Source organism: Salvelinus sp. IW2-2015, linkage group LG25 (genome assembly GCF_002910315.2).
Source record: "Salvelinus sp. IW2-2015 linkage group LG25, ASM291031v2, whole genome shotgun sequence".
Lineage (NCBI taxonomy): Eukaryota > Metazoa > Chordata > Actinopteri > Salmoniformes > Salmonidae > Salvelinus > Salvelinus sp. IW2-2015.
The window spans coordinates 10,524,970-10,549,969 of NC_036865.1; the positions used below are offsets into that span (position 1 = coordinate 10,524,970).

Here is a 25,000-nt window from a genome sequence, read left to right on the forward strand (position 1 = left end):
TCTCCAAACAATGATGGTAGAGCGATTGCTTGTTCTTTTTTTGGGAAAGGAATGGGAAAAAAAAAAAGGAAAAAAAAAAGGAAATAGTCTTCTACTTCACAGCGGCGAGTGTGTTACTTTCTGTCTATCTTTCAAAGTTGCCAACATCTCTGCTGAAAAAAACTGTCCCACAGATTTTTTAGTGTCCTACATCCTGAATATTAAAACAGTTTTACTCGCCCCCATTGGCGCCGGGGGCCGAGAAAAAAAAAAAAAAAAAAAAAAATTTTTTCAACTTACAGAGCCTGCTTCTAGGTCAGCCTCAAACTTTACTGATTTCTCTAGTATCGCCTTGGTTTGTTTTTATTGGAGGGGAAAAAAGTCTTCTCTTCTGTTATCTTCAACGACCTGATGTGGCAGCTTGTTATTTTACGGAGCAAAAATGTAATGATCGCTGATGATTCGTTTTAAGTCTAATACTCGGGTAATGGAGTCGCCAATGACTAGGTTCAATTTGTCAGAGCCTAATGGTGGACCCTTCGCGTCCAGACCCCGTAACGCGAGGAGTAGAGACCAGAGAAAGCTCGGCCTCTGACTCCGACTCGCTCTTAGATGGGAGAACCGGTTGATAATTCTGTACGGCCGCTGAATTAAGCACACCGGTTGAGCATTCCTACAGCATTTGTCCCTCCAGAAGCCATGAGATAAGTTTGTGCCGGCTGCGGAACGTGCGAGGGATATACTAAACGTTACTATCTAGCTACTTACTGGGCACAGATGCTGTTTCATCTTTCCATCGACTGATTCATTACCCCTTGTGCCTAACGATTGCGTCTGAAGCTGGGCTTGCAGCACAGCTATCCTCGCCGTAAGGCGATCGTTCTCCTGTATATTATGAGTACAGCGACTGCAATTAGAAAGCATCATGTTAATGTTACTACTTAGCTTCGGCTGTTGGAAGTCCTGACGAACCACGTCCAGATAAAACGTCCGGAGTGAAAAAGTTGAATGAAAAAAAGTTGAGTGAGGGAAAAACTAAAAATATAAACGGTAATTAAATAGTAAAAACCGTAAAGTTGTCAGGTAGCAAAGTAAGGTTGGCAACAAAACGCACAGCAGCTATAGGGTCACTGTTGGGGTCATTGGGTTTTGTCTATTTGTCCCTTTAGCCCAAATACAGGCCACTGGTTACCGGTGTTGACTGTCGGGGTTTGGAGCAGTAAAATGCTTGCTTTGTATTCTTGTTTCAATTGGTGGTGGCTGGTGCAGTATTTGCTAAGACATAATACTAGGTAAATAGCAGGACTATCAAATAAGATTTACATTCAATAACATGTACAAATATTTGTTATCTTACTTTGAAAGTAGTCTATGGGCAAGGAGTGACTGCAACCCACACTTTTCTTTTTTAAACTAGCCACTAGAAACATTTAGCGAGATTATCATTTGTGGATCAATTCCCATGTACAGTACCAGTCAAAAGTTTGGACACCCCTACTCATTCAAGGGTTTTTCTTTATTTTGACTATTTTCTACATTGTACAATAATAGTGAAGACATCAAAACTATGAAATAACACATATGGAATCATGTAGTTACCAAAAAAGTGTTAAACAAATCAAAATATATTTTACATTTGAGATTCTTCAAAGTAACCACCCTTTGCCTTGATGACAGCTTTGTACATTCTTGGCATTCTCTCAACCAGTACTCGTTGGCTACTTTTCCTTCACTCTGCGGTCCAATTCATCCCAAACCATCTCAATTGGGTTGAGGTCGGGTGATTGTGGAGGCTAGGTCATCTGATGCAGCACTCCATCACGCTCCTTCTTGGTCAAATAGCCCTTACACAGCCTGGAGGTGTGTTTGGGGTCATTGTCCTGTTGAAAAACAAATGATAGTCCCACTAAGTGCAAACCAGATGGGATGGCGTATCGCTGCAGAATGCTGTGGTTGCCATGCTGGTTAAGTGCCTTGAATTCTAAATAAATCACAGACAGTGTCACCAGCAAAGCACCCCCACACCATCACACCTCCTCCATGCTTCATGGTGGGAACCACACATGCGTAGATCATCCGTTCACCTACTCTGCGTCTCACAAAGACATAGAGGTTGGAACCAAAAATCTCAAAAGAAAGATTTCCACTGGTCTAATGTCCATTGCTCGTGTTTCTTGGCCCAAGCAAGTCTCTTCTTATTATTGGTGTCCTTTAGTAGTGGTTTCTTTGCAGCAATTCAACCATGAAGGCCTGATTCACGCAGTCTCCTCTGAACAGTTGATGTTGAGATGTGTCTGTTATTTGAACTCTGTGAAGCATTTATTTGGGCTGCAATTTTTGAGGCTGGTAACTCCAATGAACTTATCCTCTGCAGCAGACTGCCTTTCCTGTGGCTGTCCTCATGAGAGCCAGTTTCATCATAGCGCTTGATGGTTTTTCCAGATTAACTGACCTTCATGTCTTTAAGTCTTTAAGTAAGGATTTATTGTCATTTCTCTTTGCTTATTTGAGCTATTCTTGCCATAACATGGACTTAGTATTTTACCAAATATGGTTATCTTTTGTATACCACCCCTACCTTGTCACAACACAACTGATTGGCTCAAATGCATTAAGAAGGAAAGAAATTACACAAATGTACTTTTAACAAGGCACACCTGTTAATTGAAATTCATTCCAGGTGACTACCTCATGAAGCTGGTTGAGGGAATGCCAAGAGTGTGCAAAGCTGTCATCAAGGCAAAGGGTGGCTACTTTGAAGAATCTCATTTATAAACACTTTTATGGTTGCTACATGAGTCCATATGTGTTATTTCATAGTTTTGATGTCTTCACTGTTATTCTACAATTTAGAAAATAGTACAAATAAAGAAAACCCTGGAATGAGTAGGTGTGTCCAAACTTTTGACTGGTACTGTAAGTCAATCTTATGTTGAAATTTCATGCTGTTTCTCACATGGGTTTTCTATGTTTTAACACCACCAGAACACTCCGTTACACTTTAAGGAAGGAGTAGACGGTGTATTTTACATAATTTTACCATGTGTTTTTTTTAATTGGCAGTTAATTACCAAATCACCTCTCTAGTGGGTTACTAGGGTGGAATGTTTTTTTAAAGTTTCATAATATTCCAATAATAACATGTTTCTCGTCACCGGTTTTGTTATATTTCAGTCTTCTGTGATGCACACTGAGTGTATAGGAAAATGTAAGACACCTGCTCTTTCCAATGACATGACTGACCAGTGGAATCCCAGGTAAAGCTATGATCCCTTATTGATGTCATTGTTAAAGAAGGATTTTTAAGCCTTGAGACAATTGAGACATGTATTGTGTATGTGTTGCCATTCAGAGGGGTGAATGGGCTGACAAATGATTGAAGCACACCAGTTTGGGGGGGGGGGTTGCAACTCAATCTTAGGAAGGTGTTCTTTATGTATTTTTGTAACTACTCAGTGTACATATCGAAGTGGTATTATTTGGGATGCATCGTCATAAATTGAATACATTTCAACTTCTATATTTACCTGCGGTAATGTCGGTTACGTTCTTTTTACAGACTATTAACCATGTGTGTGAGTGTAGTAAACTTTTCTTCCAAAAGTCTAATTTGGTTTAAGATCTAAAGAAAGCATGTGTTAGGTTTCACAGACTCAGACTGACTGAAGTGAAGCTCAGCGCCAACAGTTGTCCACTTCTATAGTTGGAAGTGTAGAGATTCGGTTTGAACATCTGCCACCCAATTATATTGTTTACTTCGTCGGGGATTAAGGGACTGTGGAATTACGAGCATGACACAATTAATGCTCTGCGGTGAATTGTTTTATGTTATCAAATTACATTCTAAAGGTCTGTTAGTTTTGGCTGGATCATCTAGGATGTACACATGACACCAGTCGCATGTTAAGCCGGGCTATGCTGAGCGTGTTAGTGTTAGTTGCGCTTGGACACTCAGGGCACATATCTGTTGTCACTTGGTGATGGCACACATCACACACACTTTGAAGTGCAAGTGTCTGGCTTCTCTGTGTCTTACGCGTTGTCGTTCTTCACTTGAGTTGGCGTGTGATTGGTTGTTGAGTTATTGTAGTCTGCTTTGATATTGGTGTGACCACACGTTTTGTAGAGTTTAGATAGGTGTTAGGTTTTTCTTTGGTTTAAAAGGACATAGCAGTGGAATTGAATTAGTCCTGGTCTGTGACCTGAAAATGCCAGGGAGAGAGGAGAAGCATGGGCCACATGACAAGGACTCCCAGTTTGGTTGTGATTCTGCGTTCCCCTCTATAGGCTCTCATTGGKCAGATAGAGATGGATTAAATGTAAGTGGGGCTTTCTCATTGACATTGGCATTTTGGGAATGTAAGAATGATAGTTATATAGTGTTTTGTACAGTTTGATGCTGGTAACAAATTGAGGTCTTAGTGACATTATGTAACACATTGTGTGCTGTAGGCATACTGTGTGTCATACAGTCATTTGAATTGTGTCACACCAAGTTTATGTGATAACATCTCTTTGCCCCTCTCAATTTAATTCTACTCAATGAGCTCTATTGGCATGATAGGTATCTTACACTGGCAAAGCAAGAGCACAGGAACACATGAAATAAATCATAGTGATTAACAGTAGTAATACTGTTATATGCTTCCCATTCATCTCTCCCCTCTTTGTTTCTCTCGCTCTCTCTCTCCCTGTTTCACTCTCCCCCACAGTACATTAAGGACTTCTACAACAGGACGTCCGTGAGCCGTAATGGTACGGGGCTGGATGGGGAGGCTCTGACCCTCATGTACTCTCTCACCGTGTCTGTCTTTGCCATTGGGGGTCTACTGGGATCCCTCATGGTGGGCATGCTCGTCACCAGGTTCGGCAGGTGAGACCCTTACACGCTCCCCATACACACACTCCCAGTGACACACACTCCTATACAGGTTTTACACAATATTCTCTGCTCCCCATTCGAGTCAGTGTTCATCTGTAAAGATTTGGAAAGTTCTGTCCTTTGAAGACCTTTGTTTTGGTTTAGGCCAATGCCTGAGACCTCCAGACACTGTGGCTGCAGGGTGGCTGTTGGCCAGTTGACATGAACAGCCTCAGAGACACAATGCAGCATCTGGAACTCTGGGCACTGCCACTCTGCTACCCTGCCACCCTGCCTGGCATTCTGAGCTAGTCACACACACACACAGACACACACACACACACACACACACAGACACACACACACACACACACACACACACACACACACACACACACACACAGACACACACACACACAGAACCCACACACAAGACACACACACACACAGACACACACACACATGCACACAACTGAGGGCGTTAGAGCAGCGCCTTCATCTATCACCCCTGAGTGACCATCTGCCCTCTGATCCCAGGGATGACCATGCCCTCCCTCCTTTGCTCTCCTCTGCCCTTCAGAGTGCACGCTGTTRGTCCTGTCTGCCTTTCAGAGTYCATAATGTTTAGTTACACTGCCATTTAGAGTTTAAACTCTTTGTACAAGCTACCCAATGTGCTACACTCGTTCTGTTCCCTCTACCCTTTAAAGTGCACACTCTCTGTCCCCTATACCTTTTGGAGTACAGTCAGTGCGATCTCTGTCTCCTCTTGCCAGCCCTCTAAAGAGTGTTTTGTATTCAGTGCAGGCTTAGATCTCATTTATCTGAAGGACTCACGTGATCTGACTGGACATTTACATGCAAATGAAAGAGAACAATTTACGAGCCCAGTTATGAGCTGATCAGTTTCATCACCCAACGGTGTTTTATGGGCGACCAGAACTCAAAACGCCCTCCCTGACTGTATATCAGGGGGAGACTTTACTACTCTATGTCATAGAAGTAATGAAGGTGTACCTGCTATTGCCTCTGGTCCACATGCTTTTATGCACAGCTTCATACATTGGTACATTAATTAGCTAGTTCTGATAATCTACACATTTTAATGGTGGACAGAGCCAACCGTAATGTGTGTGTGTGTGTGGTGTGCGTGCGTGTGCGTGTAGGAAAGGCACAGTGGTGAACTCGACGGTATTGGTGTTCATCGCTGGATCTCTCATGGGCTTCAGCAGGATCTGTGGCTCTCCAGAGATGGTCATCTTTGGCCGCTTCGTCACAGGGATCCACTCAGGTACAAACACATCAGCGTGCCCACTCAGTGAGAAGGGTAAGGTTCAGGGTTGAGAGTTAGAGTTAAGGTTATAGGATAAGGGTCAAGGTTCAGGAATGGGTCACGGTTTAATCAGTCAGGAATGTATACATACGGTATAAACGTGGCACGGTAGCTGGGCAAAGTTATGAATGTAGCAATAACAAGAAAGTGAATGTTTGCTCACTGTTGTGTCTTTTCTTGATTTTTGGTCGTTGAAAAAACGTCCACGTCGTCATTGTTGTGTTGTGTAGGTATCTCTCTGAGTGTGGTGCCCATGTACCTGGGGGAGATAGCTCCTAAGAACATGCGTGGTTTCCTGGGGCTCGTGCCCAGCCTCTTCATTTGTGCTGGGGTCTTCTCGGCCCAGATCCTGGGTCTACACGAAATTCTGGGGAAGGTACGCCAAAGCTTTACACTTGCCGTTCATAAGTTTAGAGATGGATTTTCAATGGTTTGCGTGTTGCATTTTTGGGGTTATGTGTGTACAGCACAGGAAGTTGGTGGCACCTTAATTGGGGAGGACGGGCTTGTGGTAATGGCTGGAACGGAGTGGAATGGTACCAAATACAAACACATGGTTTCCACGTGTTTGATGCCATTCCATTTGCTCCGTCCCGGACATTATTATGAACCGTCCTCCCCTCAGCAGCCTCCACTGGTGTACAGCTGTACATCATGTAGGTGATGGTTGTGTCGTTTTCTCATGGTTACAGGAGGATCACTGGCCCCTGTTTCTCTCTCTGGTGGTGATACCCACCTTCATCCAGCTGATGCTGTTGCCATGGTTTCCGGAGAGCCCACGATACCTGTTGATTGAGAAGCACAATGTCCACGCCACCATTATAGGTCAGCATGCTAGACGACACCATTGAGACAGGGACACATACTTAGTGTGTGAATAGTGTAACCTCAGGGCTATGCTTATTTCCTGTGGCAACGTTGTCAATTCTAGTCATGTGCCAAACTGTTTAGTTAACCATTAATGACAAAGTTCAAGTCATATTTCATTTTTATTTGATACAAAAGCATTGTCATTGCCTGGTTCAAGTGTAACTTCCTGTTTTATTTCCTACGTCAGCGTTGAAGTGGTACCGGGCCAAGTGTAACATCCAGTCAGAGATTGAGGAGATGCAGGAGGAGCAGCGCTCTCTGTCGTCGGTGGAGACGGTGTCGGTATGGCGACTGATACTGGACCCTTTGGTGCGCTGGCAGCTGCTCAGTGTGGTGGTCATCAACATCGGCATGCAGCTCTCCGGTATAGACGCTGTAAGATTACTCAGCTGTTCGCTATGGTGCTCCTCTCCTTCTCATATCTCTCTATCCCTCTGTTACTCCTTTTTTAGCACTCCTCACCCTCTCTCTACCTCTCTCTTTTCACCCGTTTTTACCCGTTTTCACCCCTATCACACCCTGCTCATTCTCTGCCATTCGCATGTCCTTTCCTTACTCTCTCACCCTCTCTCTCTCTCCTACACTCCATCTCTTATCCCTCTCTCACCCTCTTCTCCCAAGTTCCTCCCTCTCTCACCTTCTTCCCCCTCTCACCCATTACAGTCGGGCCCACTACACCGAGAGGCTCAGTTGAAAGGCAGAATGAATGATTCCTCATCTTTTACAAGCCTCATGTGATCATGTGGTGAAGAAGCCAAAACTACGAGTCATCATTTAACAGCAATACGATTAGCTAAATCCCTTCCTGAATTATGCTACTGAGATGCATTAATTATTCAAATGATTACCAGGACACTGGGGCCAACAAGTGCACATTTTACCCATCAGAGCTGAACTCATTAGCAGCCTCATCTCTGCAATGTATTTTTAGCAGCTAATTAGCTTTGGCAATCTATTTGAGGCAGCTCTGAAACACAGGTAGTGAGGATGAAGACGGTGGTGATGGTGATGAGGATGATGGTATCAGGCAGATACCAGAGGTGAGCTGTAGGCTAAGTGGAGGTGACCGGTGGCAAGCCTTGACACTGTTCTGTGACTGCAGCAGGAGAGAGGAGTGTGTTTAATGGGTGTGTAGACTTGTGTGTGTGTTGGTGTCTTACTACCTCCAACTGCTCCGACTCCTGATTACCCCCCTGTCTAAAGTTAACCTCCCCAAAGCCCCAAATTGAAATCAATTGAATGTGAGTGGTTGTCCACTGTTACTCTGTGCCCATGCTGTGCCACCTGTGCCAGGCTGTCCCACTTGTGCCCATGCCCCTCAAGCTCAAAAGTGTCTTTCTCTATTGTAGCTCTGGTTCTATACCAACGACATCTTTAGGAACGCGGGCATCCCAGACCCAGAGATCCAGTACACTACGGTGGGTACAGGAGCCATTGAGATCATTGCCGGCCTCATCGGGGTGAGTCTATGGAGGAGACATGGGATTGGTTGTAAGTTTGCCCTGTCATAGTTTTCTCTTTTAATGGTTGTGTTATTCATGTTTTGTTGCTTTCCATCTCTTTGTATCTTGTGTTTCTCTCTCTCTCTCTCTCTCTCTCTCTCTCTCTCTCTCTCTGTAGTGTTTTACCATAGAGAAGCTGGGCAGGAGGCCTCTCATCATCGGGGGGTTTCTAGTCATGGGATTCTGCTGCGCTGGGATCACTCTCTCCCTCGTTCTACAGGTGTGTATTTGTGGTATGTGCGTGGATGGGAGGTAGGGTGCACTGCATTTGTGTTTTTACTATATTAATTCCATCCTTCTGATACGACAGAGAGTACTTTAGTATAGTTTATCAATCAATCAAATGCATTTTATAAAGCCATTTTCAGCAGTTGTCAGAAAGAGCTTTACAGATCCCCAGCCTGAAACCCCAAAGAGCAAGCAATGCAGAGGCAGGAACATATAGGAAGAAACCTAGAGAGGAACCAGGTTCCGAGGGGTGGTCAGTCCTCTTCTGGCTGTACCGGGTGGAGATTTAAGAGTGCATGCGGCCAACTATAATAGAAATCTCCTTATGGAATATACTGACTAAGTTAGGTCATGGCGTCTTGTGTCTTCCACTACACTATGCTTACAGGTTCACTTACCATTCATGCGTTATGTCAGTGTTGGATGCGTGGTCGGTATCATCGCTGGTTTCTGCATTGGGCCAGGTAAGCTGCATTCTTCTACTTACTCTACCTTACTCTTCTCCTTTCAGTTATACATTTACTTTCCATTCATTTGAGCAGAGAGCACACATGCAGGCACGCACACARAAACACACATCCAGGCTTCATACAGGGACACACCGGGGTGTGTTGCCAGATTTGCTGGTTTCCGACCCCCTGGTGTGTATTGAAATGGCGCCCTCTGGAGGTCAAAGTTGAGCACTTGTTAATGCAGCTAATGGCCTTGATCTCACCTCCTGATTATCTGCCTGTGTGTGATGATGATAAAGTCTATATCCCCTATAAGATAGACAAATGAGAGAGTGTTCTGTAGAGGGACGTATGTATGTACATACCCGACTACATCCCCCTCTGGTCCTTAGTGGATTGGCTCATTCTGTCTAGGATCCTGTCTTTAATTAGGCCTCATCACGCCTCATTGGTCAGAAAGGTGATGAATGCTGCCGCTCAACAGCAAATCAAGATGAATAATGAATCGGGGGCCTAACTCCTCATCAGTCGAAAGTGTTATTCCTCCGCCACCCACAATGATGAGGCACAAATAATTATGCACAAATAAGGCAGCCTGGGCTCATGTTCATTCAAGGGGTCATTAGCAGTGTAGTAACACAAGGCGTTGCATATTCATCACTTGTGACCAAACAGGATTAGATCGCTTACTACCACATTACAATGGTAAACAATTGCTCAGGTGCCATCCAGAGCTGGGCTTAAATAGTTTGCCTGAACGTTTTCTTGAGCCTGCCTGGAGTGCCAGATTGGCAGGTCGGGTTTACACTTTTGGGACTGTTCCATTGAGTCCATTGCGCCAGGCAAGCTCAATCAAACGCAGCTAGCTTATGTATTTGAAAGATGCTGCACCTAGGGCTGGTGCCATCCCCTACTGCTATTGTTGCCTTAAGCAGTTCATTTAACCCCTAAACTGCTACAGCGGTAATACTGTAAGGCTGACCGTGTGCTGCTCCCAGCCTGGTGTGTGAATAGTGTGTCAGGGGTTTGGGTACTGTGACAGTAAAAATATAAATTGGAAGATTAACATTTTATTCAAGGGGCCTTTTATTTTGAAAACGCTGTATGAAWGCTGTTGGAGGTTGTTATGAATTATACTGCAACACTCATGAAGGTGTTAMGATTGATTTCATGATGTTGTTATGTATACCCCCTTCCTTACTTCCTGGATATGTAGCTACAGTAGATAAAGAGCTCTTCTTACAGCCCCTTTATCACTCTACCTGTCAGTGTGTTTACATAGTCTGTGTTTGTATATGGGCTGAAATTATTGGTTGAATGTGTGTGTGTGCAGTGTACTAACGGTCAGTGTATGTATTGTAGCGGGCGTTCCTTTCCTGATAACGGCAGAGCTGTTTAAACAGTCTCACCGCCCAGCAGCCTACACTGTGGGAGGATCCCTCAACTGGATTTCCAACTTCACAGTGGGCTTCGTCTTCCCCTTCCTACAGGTAACCAACTGCCTCTGCTCTCACTTAATCTGTCCTTATTTCATATGSCCTCTGCCCTCAATTAACTTGACCTGGCTGTGCCCCTACTTAACATGGCAGCATCAGGGTTGCTGGCATCAGAACTTCAGGTGCCACCTACTGCCGTTGTGCCCTTGAGCATGGCACTTGACCCCTAGCCTGCTCCAGGGGCTCTGCAGTGCAGCTGACACTGTGTTGCTTCCAGCCTTTCGTGTATATGTGTGTTGCCCGGGGGTGGTATTCTACTTTGCCTGGCCTCAGCATGGCGCTGCTTCTTCCTTACATGGCTTTACTTGACATGGCGTTGGCTCCCACCCAGCATGGCCTCGGTCCAGACTCAACATGGCATCTTATCTAACATGGTGTCCACCCTCACTCAGCATGGCCAATGCCTTTGCTCCTCAGGACCAATSCCTGTGCAAAAAAACACAAATCAGGGCCAAGCACTATGAAAATTAGAATCGAAACCCTGTGTCTGACTGTCCGTCCATCCCTCTCTCCCTGGTGTCAGATGTCCGCTGGGTCCTACTGCTACCTGGTGTTCTGCTGCGTGTGTCTGGCGGTGGCGGCCTTTGTGTTCTTCGTCATCCCCGAGACCAAGAACAAGACGTTTGTGGAGATCAGCCAGATGTTCGCCTCCAAGGAGGCGGTGCCAGAGACCCAGGGCCTGGGCCATCCCGACCAGCTCAAACTGAGGAAGATGAACGGATACGGAACCCTGGAGAATGGATCGCTGGAGTTTGACAGCTCCTCCTCCGTCCCCTGATAGTGGCTCTGAGAGAGAGGCTGGCTGCATTCCAAAACTCAGAAATAGCTTTTTTTCCTTCAGTATGACCATTGATAGGTCAAAAAGCTGGATTGGCTGCCACAAATAAATCATGGGAAGAGTAGGATACAATATCACGTCGTACTGATTTACTTTCAGATTAAGCTGTGATTTTGAGATCATGCAGTAACAGAGACATGCACACATACTGTAGGCACACATAAATATACTGCACATATGCTTTCTTTTTGCCTTTTACCTTCCTATTCCAAATCAGGCCTTTGTTATTTTGCAGTCATTTAAAGGGTGTGTYGGTTATATCAAGACTGACAGATCTGTACATTTCTCAGAAGGGTGTAGCTTGATGTGTTTTATACATACTGTATGGTTTTATCAAAAGCCAGAGTTTATTTTCTAATATATAACTGTATTTGAACTGTGTACATTCAAATATTTTATCAAAGTAATAATATGCAAAGCTTTATGATGTAAATGATCAATTATATACTTGTTTTCAGAGCAATCCTTTTCATTGTCTAATAAATCTCAGGAGAGACATTCACTTTGTTTTAGTCATTAGAATCTAACACAAAACATGATGTATGGGTTTTGAAAATGTACTTTTGGGGTTTGGGGTTGTTTGGGATATGTTACAACCGGTGTTGTTTCAAGTGTTCTTGTGCAGCATATCTACTTCCCTGGCAAGCTCTGCAGATGTATTGCACATACCAGCTAACAACAAACGCTCCCATAACTTCAGAGAACGTTCCATTAAGAGTCTCATTAGGTCACTAACTAATGTTTTCATAGGAATGTGCCCATGATGTGCAAGGAAAGTTTCCAAGAGACCATCCCCTTAATGAAAAATTGAATTTACCCAGGAAGTGGTTACCATGTTCTCAGAATTTACAATATTAATGTTTTAGACATGTTTCATGGAAACGTTGAAAGAACATTCATGTGTCGACATTTCTGAGGGTTAGGAGAATATTCCATCAACGTCCCACCAAACAAAGACAGAATATGGTTGCCATGTCCTCAGAACAGAAGATATTAATGTTCTAGACACGTTTCATTTGAGTGTTGCAGGAAAATCTCTGCATATCAGTTGTCAGGACGTCGCCTGATGGTCCCAAAGAAACGTTCTCCCCCTAAAAAAAACATGTTTAATTTCACATCACGCCTTGTTACTATTGCCAAGGCAATCAAGACCCTCATTGGTGAACCAGTGATCCATTCATAGCTCTTTGTCTGTTGGCAAGGTCAGGGATACTCTCACACAGTGCTTTTAGCAGTGTTTTCAACGTACATGACATACAGTCATTATTATTCAACATGTCCTCACCTGGGATTTAAACTGACAACCTCTTAATTCACCACATTCAGATCTTCCTGCTAGCCACCATGTCTGTGTCAGGTATTGGTTAATCTGATTATTCTCATCATTGATTTGATTGGTTTATTTCAGCTATTTAAGGGTTTTCTCATCTAATCTAAGGGTTGTCTAATCTTGGTGGGGCATGTTAACCTGTTTTAATGATACTCCTGAATCACTATGATCAATAAAATAGTTTGTTTCGTGTACTTTGAATAGAGCTGAGATATACTTCAAAGTATATTCAGCCTATTGCTTACCCATCCAGTTGTTTCATCTACATAAGTGCCTAGGGAGGAGGGGTTAGGGTTTCTTATGGGCAGGGACTAACCATACTGGCCCAATAGGCACATGCCCTAGATATATCTTTTATTGGGACAGTGGTTAGGGTGTTTGTCATTATTTGACAACAGTTGCTACACACCTATCTGATCTAATTCAAATGAGTTATCAATTACACGTGTGTTCTACATGGTATATTTGTTGTGTATTTCAAAAAGACGATAGAGTTCTCATTGAGATGCTCAGATATATAGAATGAATAAATACTGATCATTTATGAGGTAGTGGAAATGTGGTTATGATTCGTGCTCAAGGGGAAATCCTACAGATGTATAGTTTGTATAGAAAATAGATGCGACAATTGCCTCCTACGGTGCGTTTTCATTCAACTGTCTTGTGTCGATAAAAACAGCTGGACGTTATGACGTCACACCTTGAAGAAAAAAAAGTGATTGAAGTGTTGCCATTATACATTTAGGTAAATTGCGCATTAATACATTGGCGACAGCCTGTATGCCCACCCACCTATCGGGTTCACGTCTCAGCTAGCCCGCAAAAGTTGAGCATGGACAGAATGCAAGAATTGACTAATATTTGCCATATTCTTATAATTATCATGTGCCGACGTTTCGCCACGGTCCGTAGTCTACTACAGTGAAACTTACACTCCTGTAAATCTGAAATAATTGGATGGTAAAACTTGCATCCAGTCAACTATAAAAGCAAGGCGAAGCAATTCAGCCATTCTTGAAAGTCAGGTCAATCCTTATCCCTCAAAGAAACATTATTTTCATAGTTTAAACAATAGGCATGTATAATTAAATGTGGAGTGGAGCTTAATAGTTAAGAGTTGACATCACGTGCCCCGCGATTCGGCGATCAACATTTATTCGAAAACGCCATCATAACTTCCATAATAATTTATCACAATAACGAAAGTTTGACGAAAGACAATTCCACAACTGTCGAACATATAAAAATGTTGTTTCGCTGCCGTTTTCATTACACATGTCGCATTGCTTTTGTCGAATAAACCTGCCTACTAAGAAACTATTTTTAAATAGATCAGATAAGTGTGTTGTAACTATTGCCAAATAATGACATTAACACATTTTGCTAAGAATGTGAGAGTAGGGTGACTCCCCTAGCAGGTCACAAACCCAGGCCATCAGCACCAATGACGAACGCCCTTCATCGCTTTGCCAATAAGAAATGTCTCTAGGACATGTGCTTATTGGCTAGATCTSAAACAACTTGGTAGGTGTAAGGCAATAGGATGAATGCACTTTGAAGTAAATATCAGCTCTGTTAAAAACAAATTCAAGAAAAACTATTGCCAACATGTGATTCGTGAGTATCATTGAGAAAGGTTAACATGCACCACCAACATTAAACAACTAWACTGAAAGCGTTTAAATTGCTGAAATTATTAGGCCTTACCTATGAATGAATCAGTGATTCATCAWTCGGCGTCTTGATTAGATCAATAACAAGGTGTAATGAAACATACTTTTTGTTGGGAGAATGTTTCTTTGGGAGCATCAGGCGATGTTCCCATGAAACGTGTCTAGAATATGTTCTGTGGGACATTGATGGAATACTCTCCTAGCCCTCAGAAAACTGGACACAATAATGTTCTTGCAACGTCCCATGAAACATTTTTATCTTACCTTTATTTAACTAGGCAAGTCAGTTAAAAGAACAAACTATTATTTACAATGACAGACTAGGAACAGTGGGTTAACTGCCTTGTTCAGGGGTAGAACGACAGATTTTTACCTTGTCAGCTCGGGGATTCAATCTAGCAAACTTTCGGTTACTGGCCCAACGGTCTAACCGCTAGGCTACCTGCCGCCCCATAATGTCTAGAACATTAAAATCTTATATTCTGAGAGCATTAGGGTAACATTTCGGGTAACATTACAAAATCATTATCTCCCCTAGAATTGTTAGCTGGGATGTCTCTGCCTCTCAAGCAGCTCCCTAGCCAGGCAAAAAGAGACAGAGGGTATCCCCAACTGACTGACTCATGCTTGGCTCTGTAACATGTGGACTTGTGTCAAGACAGGGGGAGATATTTCACTGTGACACCACACTCATGATAGAGTTCCTTTCTCCCAACAGGATGTTCAGAGGCAACAACCTCTGTCCAATTAGTAGAGGAACCTACTGTCTCTCAACTGACAGGGCAGACTCAACTCTGACGCCCAGTGGCCAGAAATATAATTGCTGTTATAATTATGTTGGACTGTGGTCTACAGTATAATGTGGCTGTGGTAGGTCTGTAATCTACTTTTAAAACGAATACAAAACAGTACTATATTCTTACAGACATCACTACATGTTCATATGTACTTTCTCACTCTCACTGCAGTAGTTCACTCAAACACAAGCATGTATGCATTCATACAAACACACTACATTACACAGCTCTCTCTCCCTCTTTCTGTCTCTCTGTCTCTCTGTCTCTCTCTCTGTCTCTCTGTCTCTCTCTCTCTCTCTCCACCTCTCCTCCTTCCACCTCTCTCTCTCTCTCTCTCTCTGCAGCAGTGTAATTAATGGCAGCAGCCCTGACTTCATAAGCTCTGTGAGGAGCCTTATTGCGGTGTGTCCCTGTGGCTGTGGAAGCCTGCCGCTGACGGATGAGTGTGTCGCCGTGACTCCCTTGCTGCGCCGCTGTCACCAACGCTGATGGCATTAACGTGCAGGCGACGCCGTGACAAATGCCCGTTATCAGCGAACGAGGCTGGTGACAAATGGAAGGGGCGCTCCACGGCCAGCCCTGTCATGCCGTAATAAAAAAAGATGGATGAGCCCCCCACACAGCTCTGTTAATGCGATTTAGGCAGCTCTCGCTGGCTCCAATTAAGACTATAGGAGAGAGGAAGTAGGAAGGAGAGAAGGAAAGGAAGCTAGGTGGAGGGAGAGCGAGAGAGATGGGTGGAAGAGGAGCGTTAGCTAGGTGGAGGGGGAGAGAGAGAGCGAGGTGGAAGGAAGAGAGGTAACTAGGTAGAGGGAGAGATAGGTGGACGGATGAGAGGTAGCTAGGTGGATGGAGAGAAAGAGCGAGAGAGACAGGTGAAAGGAAGAGAGGTAGCTAGGTAGCGCGAGAGAGAGAGAGCGAGCGAGCGAGAGAGAAAGAGGTGGAAGGAGGAGAGGTGGAGATGGAGCAGGGACGTAAGGCCCTTCTCATGACATAGTTTTACAATTTAAGGTCATTTTGGACAATTTTCATCAAACTTTGCTAAACAAGTTCCATGCTTTACCTGTAGGCCTAGCTACAACATACTGTAATTATAAGTAATACTATTCACACTCTCTCATCACTATCTAGCTAGCCCATTTACACCCCATCCCCAATGTAACAGTATGTCCCATTAAAGGAGTAGTTCACTATTTTACAACATCATGTTAGATGGTTCCTCAACCTGAAAGTAGTCTATGGGCCATGAGAAATTGCAATCCATGATTCAGTTTTCTTTAAACAGCCACTATAAACTTCAGCTAACTTTAGCCACAGCTAGCTAAAACCCAATGGTAATGATAGGAGCATGTGAACATGTTTTTGTTTTTTTATGTCCAAATCACCTTTTAGTAACATCAAACCAAATATGGAGTTGATTTGAGTTGATTTCAGGTGATTTTGGTAACGGGATCACATGCCCCCATCACTTCCATTGATTTTTAGCTGGCGGTGGCTAAAGTTAGCTAAAAACTGTAGTTACTGTTAAAAGGTAACTGAACTGTGGATTACAATTTCTCCTGGCCCATAGCCTACTTTCAGGGTGAGCAACCATCTAACAGCATTTTGTAAAATAGTGAACTACTCCTTAACTCCAACATCTTACCCCTAATGTTATCTGTTCACAATACCCACTTTGTACAGAACCTAGGGATCCATAAAATATTTACTTTACCTTTCTATCTCTCTCCCTCTCCTTTCTCTCTTTCTCTCTCTTTCTCTTCTCTCTCTCTCGCTCTCTCTCCCCCTCTTTCTCGCTCTCGCTCCCCTTTCTTTCTCTGTCTCTCTCTCTCTCTCCCCTTCTCTCTCGTGCTCCTCTCCCCTTTCTCTCTCTCTATCTTTCTCTCCTCTCTCTCTCTCTCTCTCTCTCTCTCTCTCTCTCTCTCCCCCCTTTCTCTCTCTCTCTTCCTCTCTCCCTTGCTCGATGTCTGTCCCTCTTCTCTCTTCTCATTGTGTCAGAGCTGTTACGGTTCCATTTGTAAGCTATAAAACAAAGAGAGGTCATACTTTACACTCCAGATGTATAACCTCCCAGTAATTTATTGGGTAAAATTCACCAACGTTTCGGCATCACAGGTTAAACATATGGACTGTGTGACTCTCTTTGTTTATAGCTTACAGTTTATTCCCCGCACCTCTACACTAAATCATTTGCTCTGGGTGTGCGCCAGCTCATGCTTTTTATTAGACTGTTCCATTTGTCAACATGGTAGCGGATAGCCGCTAAATGTGGCACTTCTGTGCTACTGGGTCTCCAAGTATGTTACTGCCTGGGTCTATTCTCTCCCGTTTACCACGGCCTTGTGACCCACACATACACGCATACACTCTCTCATACCTCACACACACACACACACACACAGAGAGAGAGAGAGACACACACTAGGGCAGGGTCCAGAGGTGTATTCCCCGGGGCCACAGTGAGGTTGTTTTAAGTGCTAATTATCCAGCCCTGTCCGAGGGCCACAAACAGCACTGCTGATGCCAATGTGGAAACCAATAAGCATCCTGGGCGGGTTTCAGACTTTTAGGGGCAGAGCTGGTTTCTCTGGTGTTCTGGCATGTTCACAGGTTTATTCCTAGAGATGATTAAAGCCCTAAGATGTTGATTGGCCCCTTTCATTGTCTGATGTGTGTTTGCTGTGTTGTTTAGTTTATGTGGTGTCTGTCTCATCTCATGGCTGCTGGTTGTAAAGTGAGTGGGTTCAGTGTAGGTTAGAGGTCATGCTTTATGTCATACAGTAGCCTACAGCCGGAAATAATGCTATTATATGAGTTAATGTAGTGAATTAAATATTAGTACTTACTAGTAAATATCGCTTATACTATGGGCTTGGACTTTACATAAGGTAAACATATTTCTAAGCTACAAGAGGGTTGAAATAGAGGTGTTTGTTGCTGCCTCTGCCTCTCGTTCTGTTGTTACATCAGTTGCGTTTATTTTCCTGGAGTTATGCTGTATCTCTCAAGTCCTTACAAGATTAGTGGGTAAATGTAGCAATCTTCATACCTGCTTCATTTTGTTCCATTTCGATTCATCAACCAATGCTTGTGTGGGTTTATTTGATGGTATATTCACCTCACTGTTCAAATTCAGTGCTGTCAGCTGTCATTCAAATGGACCTTTACTGTAGCCCAAGTGCTCCTATAGTAAGTCAAGTCTGCCTCCCTGCCACAGAGGCACCAAGCACAGCCGAGCACTAGAGGGCGCCACATACACTCTCATGCCGGTTTAGTGGAGGAACCTCGGAGTGACAGGGCGACAAGTATGACAGCTCCTGGACCATTTACAGAGAAACAACCAAGATCAAACTTCATACTTCGGTCAGTCCACACTCCCTATCACTCTAGCTCCTTGAATGAACCAATTACTACAGTTTCTTGCCTTTGAAAGAATACCCTTGATGTACAGTATACGACACTTGTTTTCAGTATGCGCAGAATGTAGGCCTACCATTACACTGGCCCTGTGTTCCTGCTTCACGTCGTTATTACTCTGTGGGGTCATGACAAAACCAGCCCAGCTCTCCGCCATTCACTCACAAATGCAGGGAGACATCTGGGCAATCCCATGGTGACAGAATGATGCTGAGACTCCGATTTTTCACTTTAAAATGTACGCCAAACAAAAAACATTGATTGCAAAGTTAAACAACTTTATGCACAAGGACAACTTTTAATAATTTCCACAGAAAATTTGACTGAAACACATGTACTTGAAGAACAGTGCAGATGCAAAGTTTGGTAACTGAATGACGGTTTGTGCTGCTCGTGCCATCAATCTGTTATCAAAGTTGTATGGTTAGTTTAACTTTGCAATCATTGATTTTTGTTTGGCATACATTTCAAAGTGAAAAATCGGAGTCTCAGCATCATTCTGTTATCGTGGTATTGTCCATCTTTCTTTCTTCATTTACCAGGGTAAAAAACAATGCACCAATATACAGCCGGCCGCAATACACGACGTGCCTATGTCTGTGACTTGTTTTGCCTTTTCTTCCACTCTAAAAGGAGTTTACCTTGAAACCTATTTGAAGTCATTGTGTCTCTATTTCTTGTTGAGTACTGGGCCTAATCTCAACGAGTGGTGACAGTTCACAACTACCTGTAATGACGGAGTCCCCCAGTCAAAGGGGCCGGAGTGTCTCCCCCTACGAATAACAATACACGCCGTTTCCCAGTTTGCATTGTGACTGTGTGATTCCGCAGTGAGCGCTGTCCTCTGGAAGGCTATTTACAGCCCTAAAGAGAGAGGCGCACAAAGAGGCTGTAGTCGAGCTGAGTTAACCTGTGACTGAAGCGGGGCGTAAAACGTGGTCAGGGGTTTGACCATTCCTGGGTTAACAGTGTAGGGCGAACCTAGAACCTATCAGGATAAAAATGTGGTCCGATGTTTGACTGTGCAAGGTTAACCATGTGCGGTAGGGTTTACCTATCATGATAAAACATGGTCAGAGTTTTGACCGTTCATAGTTAACCGTGTAAGGTAGCGTTAAGTGTGGTTATCCTGGTCAACCTATGAGGGTATCCTGTGTTATTAGGGGTGTGGAGAGTGGTAGGTTGAGAMGTGGGCGTATAGTGTGGGGGTCAGAGTTTAGACCCTGTGGTTGATGAGGTGTGTTCAACGCTTTTGCTTGTATAGTCAAGTCATGAGCCACAGCTAACCGGTAGAGTCAGCATGCACTTGCAAGTCTGCATGGTGTTCTCTGTTTCTGTGGCTGATAGGCCCGAATAAATCACCTTTCTTTCCCCATCCCCATGGTTAGTACAGCCTTGTTTGAAATGTTTTCAAACGTGTTTCTCTTCTTTTACTGTCTGTCTGTAGATTTCAGAAGAAGGGGTTGTTTTCTGTCAGTAAACAAACTTGTTGTATTCGACTATGTCACATATTCATCCGTTGCTCACCACTTGTAGTTTCTTTAATTGAGCGACAGAAACTCTATGAGATAGAAGAGCAGCGAGACACACCATAGAGGAAATAAATCGGAGTTTCTCTTCCCTCCACCTACATTAGTATTGCCATCCAACTCTCTTGTGTCCTAACCAATGTTTTTCACTCCCGGAGAGTCGAAGACATCTCATCACAATTTGTCCAAATCACCCTGTAGGACAACCTGTTGTTTTCTGTCTGTTGAAAACAACCACAACTATGATGATTACAGCAGTGACAGTGACTATCACATAGCCATAATGGTTACTGAGCCTTACCAGAAGGGAAAGAGGGCTGGATGGAGGGAAGGAGAGAGAGAGCAGAGCTAACCCCAGAATAAAGACACCCATATGGGCTTGCATTGCTTCTCGACCCTGAGACAAACAGAGTTTTACCTCAACACACACACACACACGCACATACGCGCATGAAAGCAACGCACACAAACATCACAATAATTATTCTACACACACACACACACACACACACACACCAACCACACACACACACACACACACACACACACACACACACACAGCACAGGCACCCACACACGACACACACACACACACATATGCAATACCCAACACCTGATGACCATATGCCCACCAATAGGCCTCCCACCAATAGGCCTACCACCAATAGTCCTACCACCAGCCCCTAGCACCCTACTATAAAAAAAAAGCTCAATCATTCAGTTATATTGGGGAAATCATGACACTCTCTCACACTGTGCTGTGTTTCTTTCATATGATTTCCCTTAGGGCCCCTCAATCTCTCCCTGATTGAGTGATGCCTGTGTTTGTGTGAGTGGACAGTGACAGAGTCACAGGTTGTCTTTGTGTGTGCGGACAGGACAGTGTGTGAGTGTGGTCCCTGCCGTGGCCTGGTTAGATGCAGCCTCAGAGCAGGGCTTTGCTCTCGACAGGGGGGCTTTTCAGCCCTCTATTTATGAGCTCTGCTTTACATATTCATTCTGCTACTGTTAAACAAAGGCAACAGGTCGCCTTCTCCCTCTGAAGCACTCAAAGAGCCACAGTGTACTGGGGAGTATGTGGATGTGTATGCCCTAAACCTAACCATAACATGTAGCTCATGTATTGCTCATCTATTCTACCCATAACTCCTATCTTGTCCCTTCTAAAAATGTCTGTCTAGGGCAAACCATTATGGTTGTGGCTCTATGACTCGTTCGTTCCCCTTCTAACAAGCCCATCTCAGACTGGGAGAGAGAGAGACAGCTGGGTAGATAGCAGGGCTGTGGTTGTCACGGTGAAGCTGTTTGATTGGCGGATGGGGGGGTTGATTGATAAGGACCCCCCTGCTATTCCAGCGACAGCTCCTGTCAGAGAGCCAGCACGTCCTACATCAAATGTATCAACTGGTCCCCTCAACATCCCCCCCAACCTACTCCCAAACCACCAAACCTACTTCATCACAGAAGCTCCTAGAGTCACAACTCACAGACACAACTCACAGACACGACTTAGAGAATGATAAAGAATTGTTTACTTTCCTGATTACATTGACTGTTTTCGAGTAGACATTTAAGTAACTTTTGTACAAATTATACTAACTGATTTACATAGCAAGTAAGTCATTGTACTTCATGGATTCTTAGGAACATTTCTAGCCCCTGGTGAGAGTCAAATATGTGACAGTACACAAAATGTCCTAAAAGACATCAGTGTAACAGTTTAGAATATGTCTTATTGTCCATTACGACCTTAATGACATGAAGTGGTGGACTTCATGTGAGGTTGCAGCAGGGCAAGTGTCAGACAAAGCTTCTCATTGACTCTGGTGGCTATTTCAGTTCTCTGATAACAGGGAGGACATAAAGGTTTTTGGGGGGAATGAGGTCGGGGGGAGAGGGAGGGGGACTGGTGGCAGAGTCAGTAGGGTGGGCCATTGGTTCCCAAACCTTTTTGCTTTGACCCACCGAAAGCCTGTTTTACTCCACAACCTATAGGAAACTAACTGTTCAGGAAACACTGACTGATACTGTTGGGTTACTATAGATATTTTGGGGGGGTGGGAATATGTGGATGAATTAGAACAGTGTGGGTACTTAGTTAGAGGCTGTATTGAAGTGGGGGGGGGGGGGGAAAAGGCAGGGCCCTGATGGCTTGTGTGTTGGGGGAGATGAGGGGAGATCGGTAAGTGCGTCTCACTGGACATTGAGGATATTTCTCTGTGGGTCCGGGTGTTATCAGGGCCTCAGATATGAGGGTCCCTCTGTCAGCGCAGAGGGGTGACGGCCACACCGACAGGGCCGCGGGGAACACAAAGATAACACACCTGATTGACGCCTGAGGGGAGAAAACAGAGAACGTTGCTGGTGGAATGTGCGCTCTGTCGGCTGTCTTCCACCCTTTACCCCCACCCCAGCCGTAGAACATTCCTCAAGGTTCCACCACAGCTCTAAATACAGACTGTTTACCTAATTAGGTATAAACAACAGCGATGGGAGGAAATTCAATACAAATCATTCACAATAGCTCGTAAATATTACATACTGTAAAAGCTGCAGGATTAAGTTTGGGGGGGGGGGCGTGTGAAATCTTTGTCACCCTACAGACAGCTATATTGGTCCGCTAATAGAGGACTATTAAAGCCCCACTGTGCTACTTGTGTGAAAAGAATATACAAAAATATCAATATATATATATTTTAATTGCTATTTATTTATTTGTTGATCTTTCAGGGGGTGCTGTCCTCAGCATCCCTACTTCCCGCAGCTATGACAGAATCGGTGTCATTTGAAAGGTCAAAATAGCATGGTTAAGGATGACACTGATGACATGACAGTTAGCCCATAAATAAATGATCTGGTAAGAGTGCCGTAGCTTTGTGTGTTAGCAACAGCAAGGGTTTTAGCAGGGTTGGGCTCAGTTCTGGATTGGAACTGACCTGAAATTCTATTAATGATATACAAATGTAATATGTAATATACAAATGTAATTCTATGAGAGTTTTTCAGTTTCCGAATGTTTATTTTCAATTCAACCCCAGATCCAGTAGAATATCACAGTGGCGTGTGTATTTTCTCTAGTAGCCTACTGGCTAATGCAGTGGTTACAGTTCTATACCCGACCCACAACCCAACCACTTTTAGGACCCTGAACCCCACCCCTCGRTCCCTGCCAACAGGGTCACACCAGCCCTCATAAGTCAAAGGTTAGACCCTGGGGCGTACAGGCGTGCGGCCTGCCGGGTGGCAACCGTGATTAGTTCCCCAGGTTGTCTGTGGAGGTAACATTAAGTTGCCATGACGACACACTAAACAACTGGGTTTTACAGTTGGAGGGACACTGGAGGGGATAGTTGGAAGGGGTGGACCTATAGGAGGACGGGCTCATTGTAATGGCTGGAATGGAATATATGGAACGGAGTCAAACATGTGGTTTCCATATGCTTCATGCGTTTGATACCGGTCCATTGATTCCATGCCAGCCATTACAATGAGCTCATCCTATTTACTCCCACCTGCCTCCTCTGAACCTCACAAAGGCCTAGACTAGCACAGCTCTGTTCAGCATAGCACCGCAGCAATCTGCACAAAAACCCCTCACACAGCCATTATGTCATCCTTATTGAGCCCCAATGCATGTATGCCTTATGCCTGCTCTGTGCAGGTTCATGTAGAGTGTGTAGGCTGCAGACTGTGTGGTGTTTCAGACTGCCTGAGCCCCAGCCCCACTGGCCCTACCCTGCAGTCCTGAAGCGCATGGTAAAGACATCAGGCCTTTCCCTTTGAAGGGGACCACTGAAACACAGCGGCTCTCAACATGCTGCGTCTCTCTTTTCAACTCCCCTCTCCCTCCAAATTCCTGCAAGACCCTGCTCCCCTCTGCTTTTTCAATTTACTCCCTCACTCCCAGATCCCTCTTTCGCTCCCTTTCTCCCTCCTTCCCTGCTGTCAGTCACTCACTCACTCTACTTAACCCCCCTCCCTTTCTCACTTTACTTATTGCTCTCCCTCCCCCATCCCTCCCTCACACTCCTTCTTTCACTCCTTCTCTGAATGTTTCCGTGAGTGAGGTCATAAGATACAGTATTCTCTGAGTTCTCCGAGCAAATTGATATGGTGCTATGTTGTGGCCATGGAAAATCCCAATCCCTTTGTTGTGATATGTGTCCTGCGCTAGTCTGGAGATAGTGGTACTGTTAAACATAGGGCGAGYACATTGGTAAAGCAAAGGAAGCATTAGTCGTTGACCAATTACAGCCTAATTCGTGACTAGACACAAGCAATTACAGTCTTTGTTCCCATGATTGCCGCCCACATGAACTTTTGCATGTGATATTGCGTTCTGTCCCTGGGTGACATAAATGGGGGTCTCTCTCTGTTGCAGAGGGAGCTAAAATGACAAGATTTACATTCTATTAGTTGTACATCCATGACTGTCCACATGGTCTTTAGTAGGTGACATTTGGGGTAGCTCTGTGACATTTGGGGACCATGTCCCCTGCCGTAGAGGAATGCAATGTGTCCAGCGTCTGTCAGAGACATCACACATGCTCCTCCACTCAGCTCTCTTCTGCCCATATGGTGCCGCCCTGGCCTCCCAGGAATGTGAACGCTGTCACTGCACTGACCTCCGACCAGTTAGGGAAGCCCTCTAATGTCATTGTCATGGTGGGACTTTCCCTCCGCACTGTTAATTCA

At 44.3% G+C, this 25,000-nt stretch overlaps 1 protein-coding gene across 2 annotated transcripts in view; it reads left to right on the forward strand.

Moving 5' to 3' along the window:
* Window positions 1–12,061, forward strand: part of slc2a15a (solute carrier family 2 member 15a) — a 28,225-nt gene extending 16,164 nt beyond the window's left edge. For both annotated transcript variants that reach the window (XM_023969860.1, XM_023969859.1), the window contains exons 3-12: window positions 4,692–4,852; window positions 6,007–6,131; window positions 6,404–6,549; window positions 6,866–6,998; window positions 7,231–7,418; window positions 8,393–8,503; window positions 8,664–8,765; window positions 9,162–9,237; window positions 10,588–10,715; window positions 11,245–12,061. In XM_023969860.1, the coding sequence (XP_023825628.1) occupies window positions 4,692–4,852; window positions 6,007–6,131; window positions 6,404–6,549; window positions 6,866–6,998; window positions 7,231–7,418; window positions 8,393–8,503; window positions 8,664–8,765; window positions 9,162–9,237; window positions 10,588–10,715; window positions 11,245–11,499 (1,425 nt within the window). In that variant the 3' untranslated portion in view covers window positions 11,500–12,061. The remainder of the gene's footprint in view (window positions 1–4,691; window positions 4,853–6,006; window positions 6,132–6,403; window positions 6,550–6,865; window positions 6,999–7,230; window positions 7,419–8,392; window positions 8,504–8,663; window positions 8,766–9,161; window positions 9,238–10,587; window positions 10,716–11,244) is intronic.
* Window positions 12,062–25,000: the final 12,939 nt, after the last annotated feature.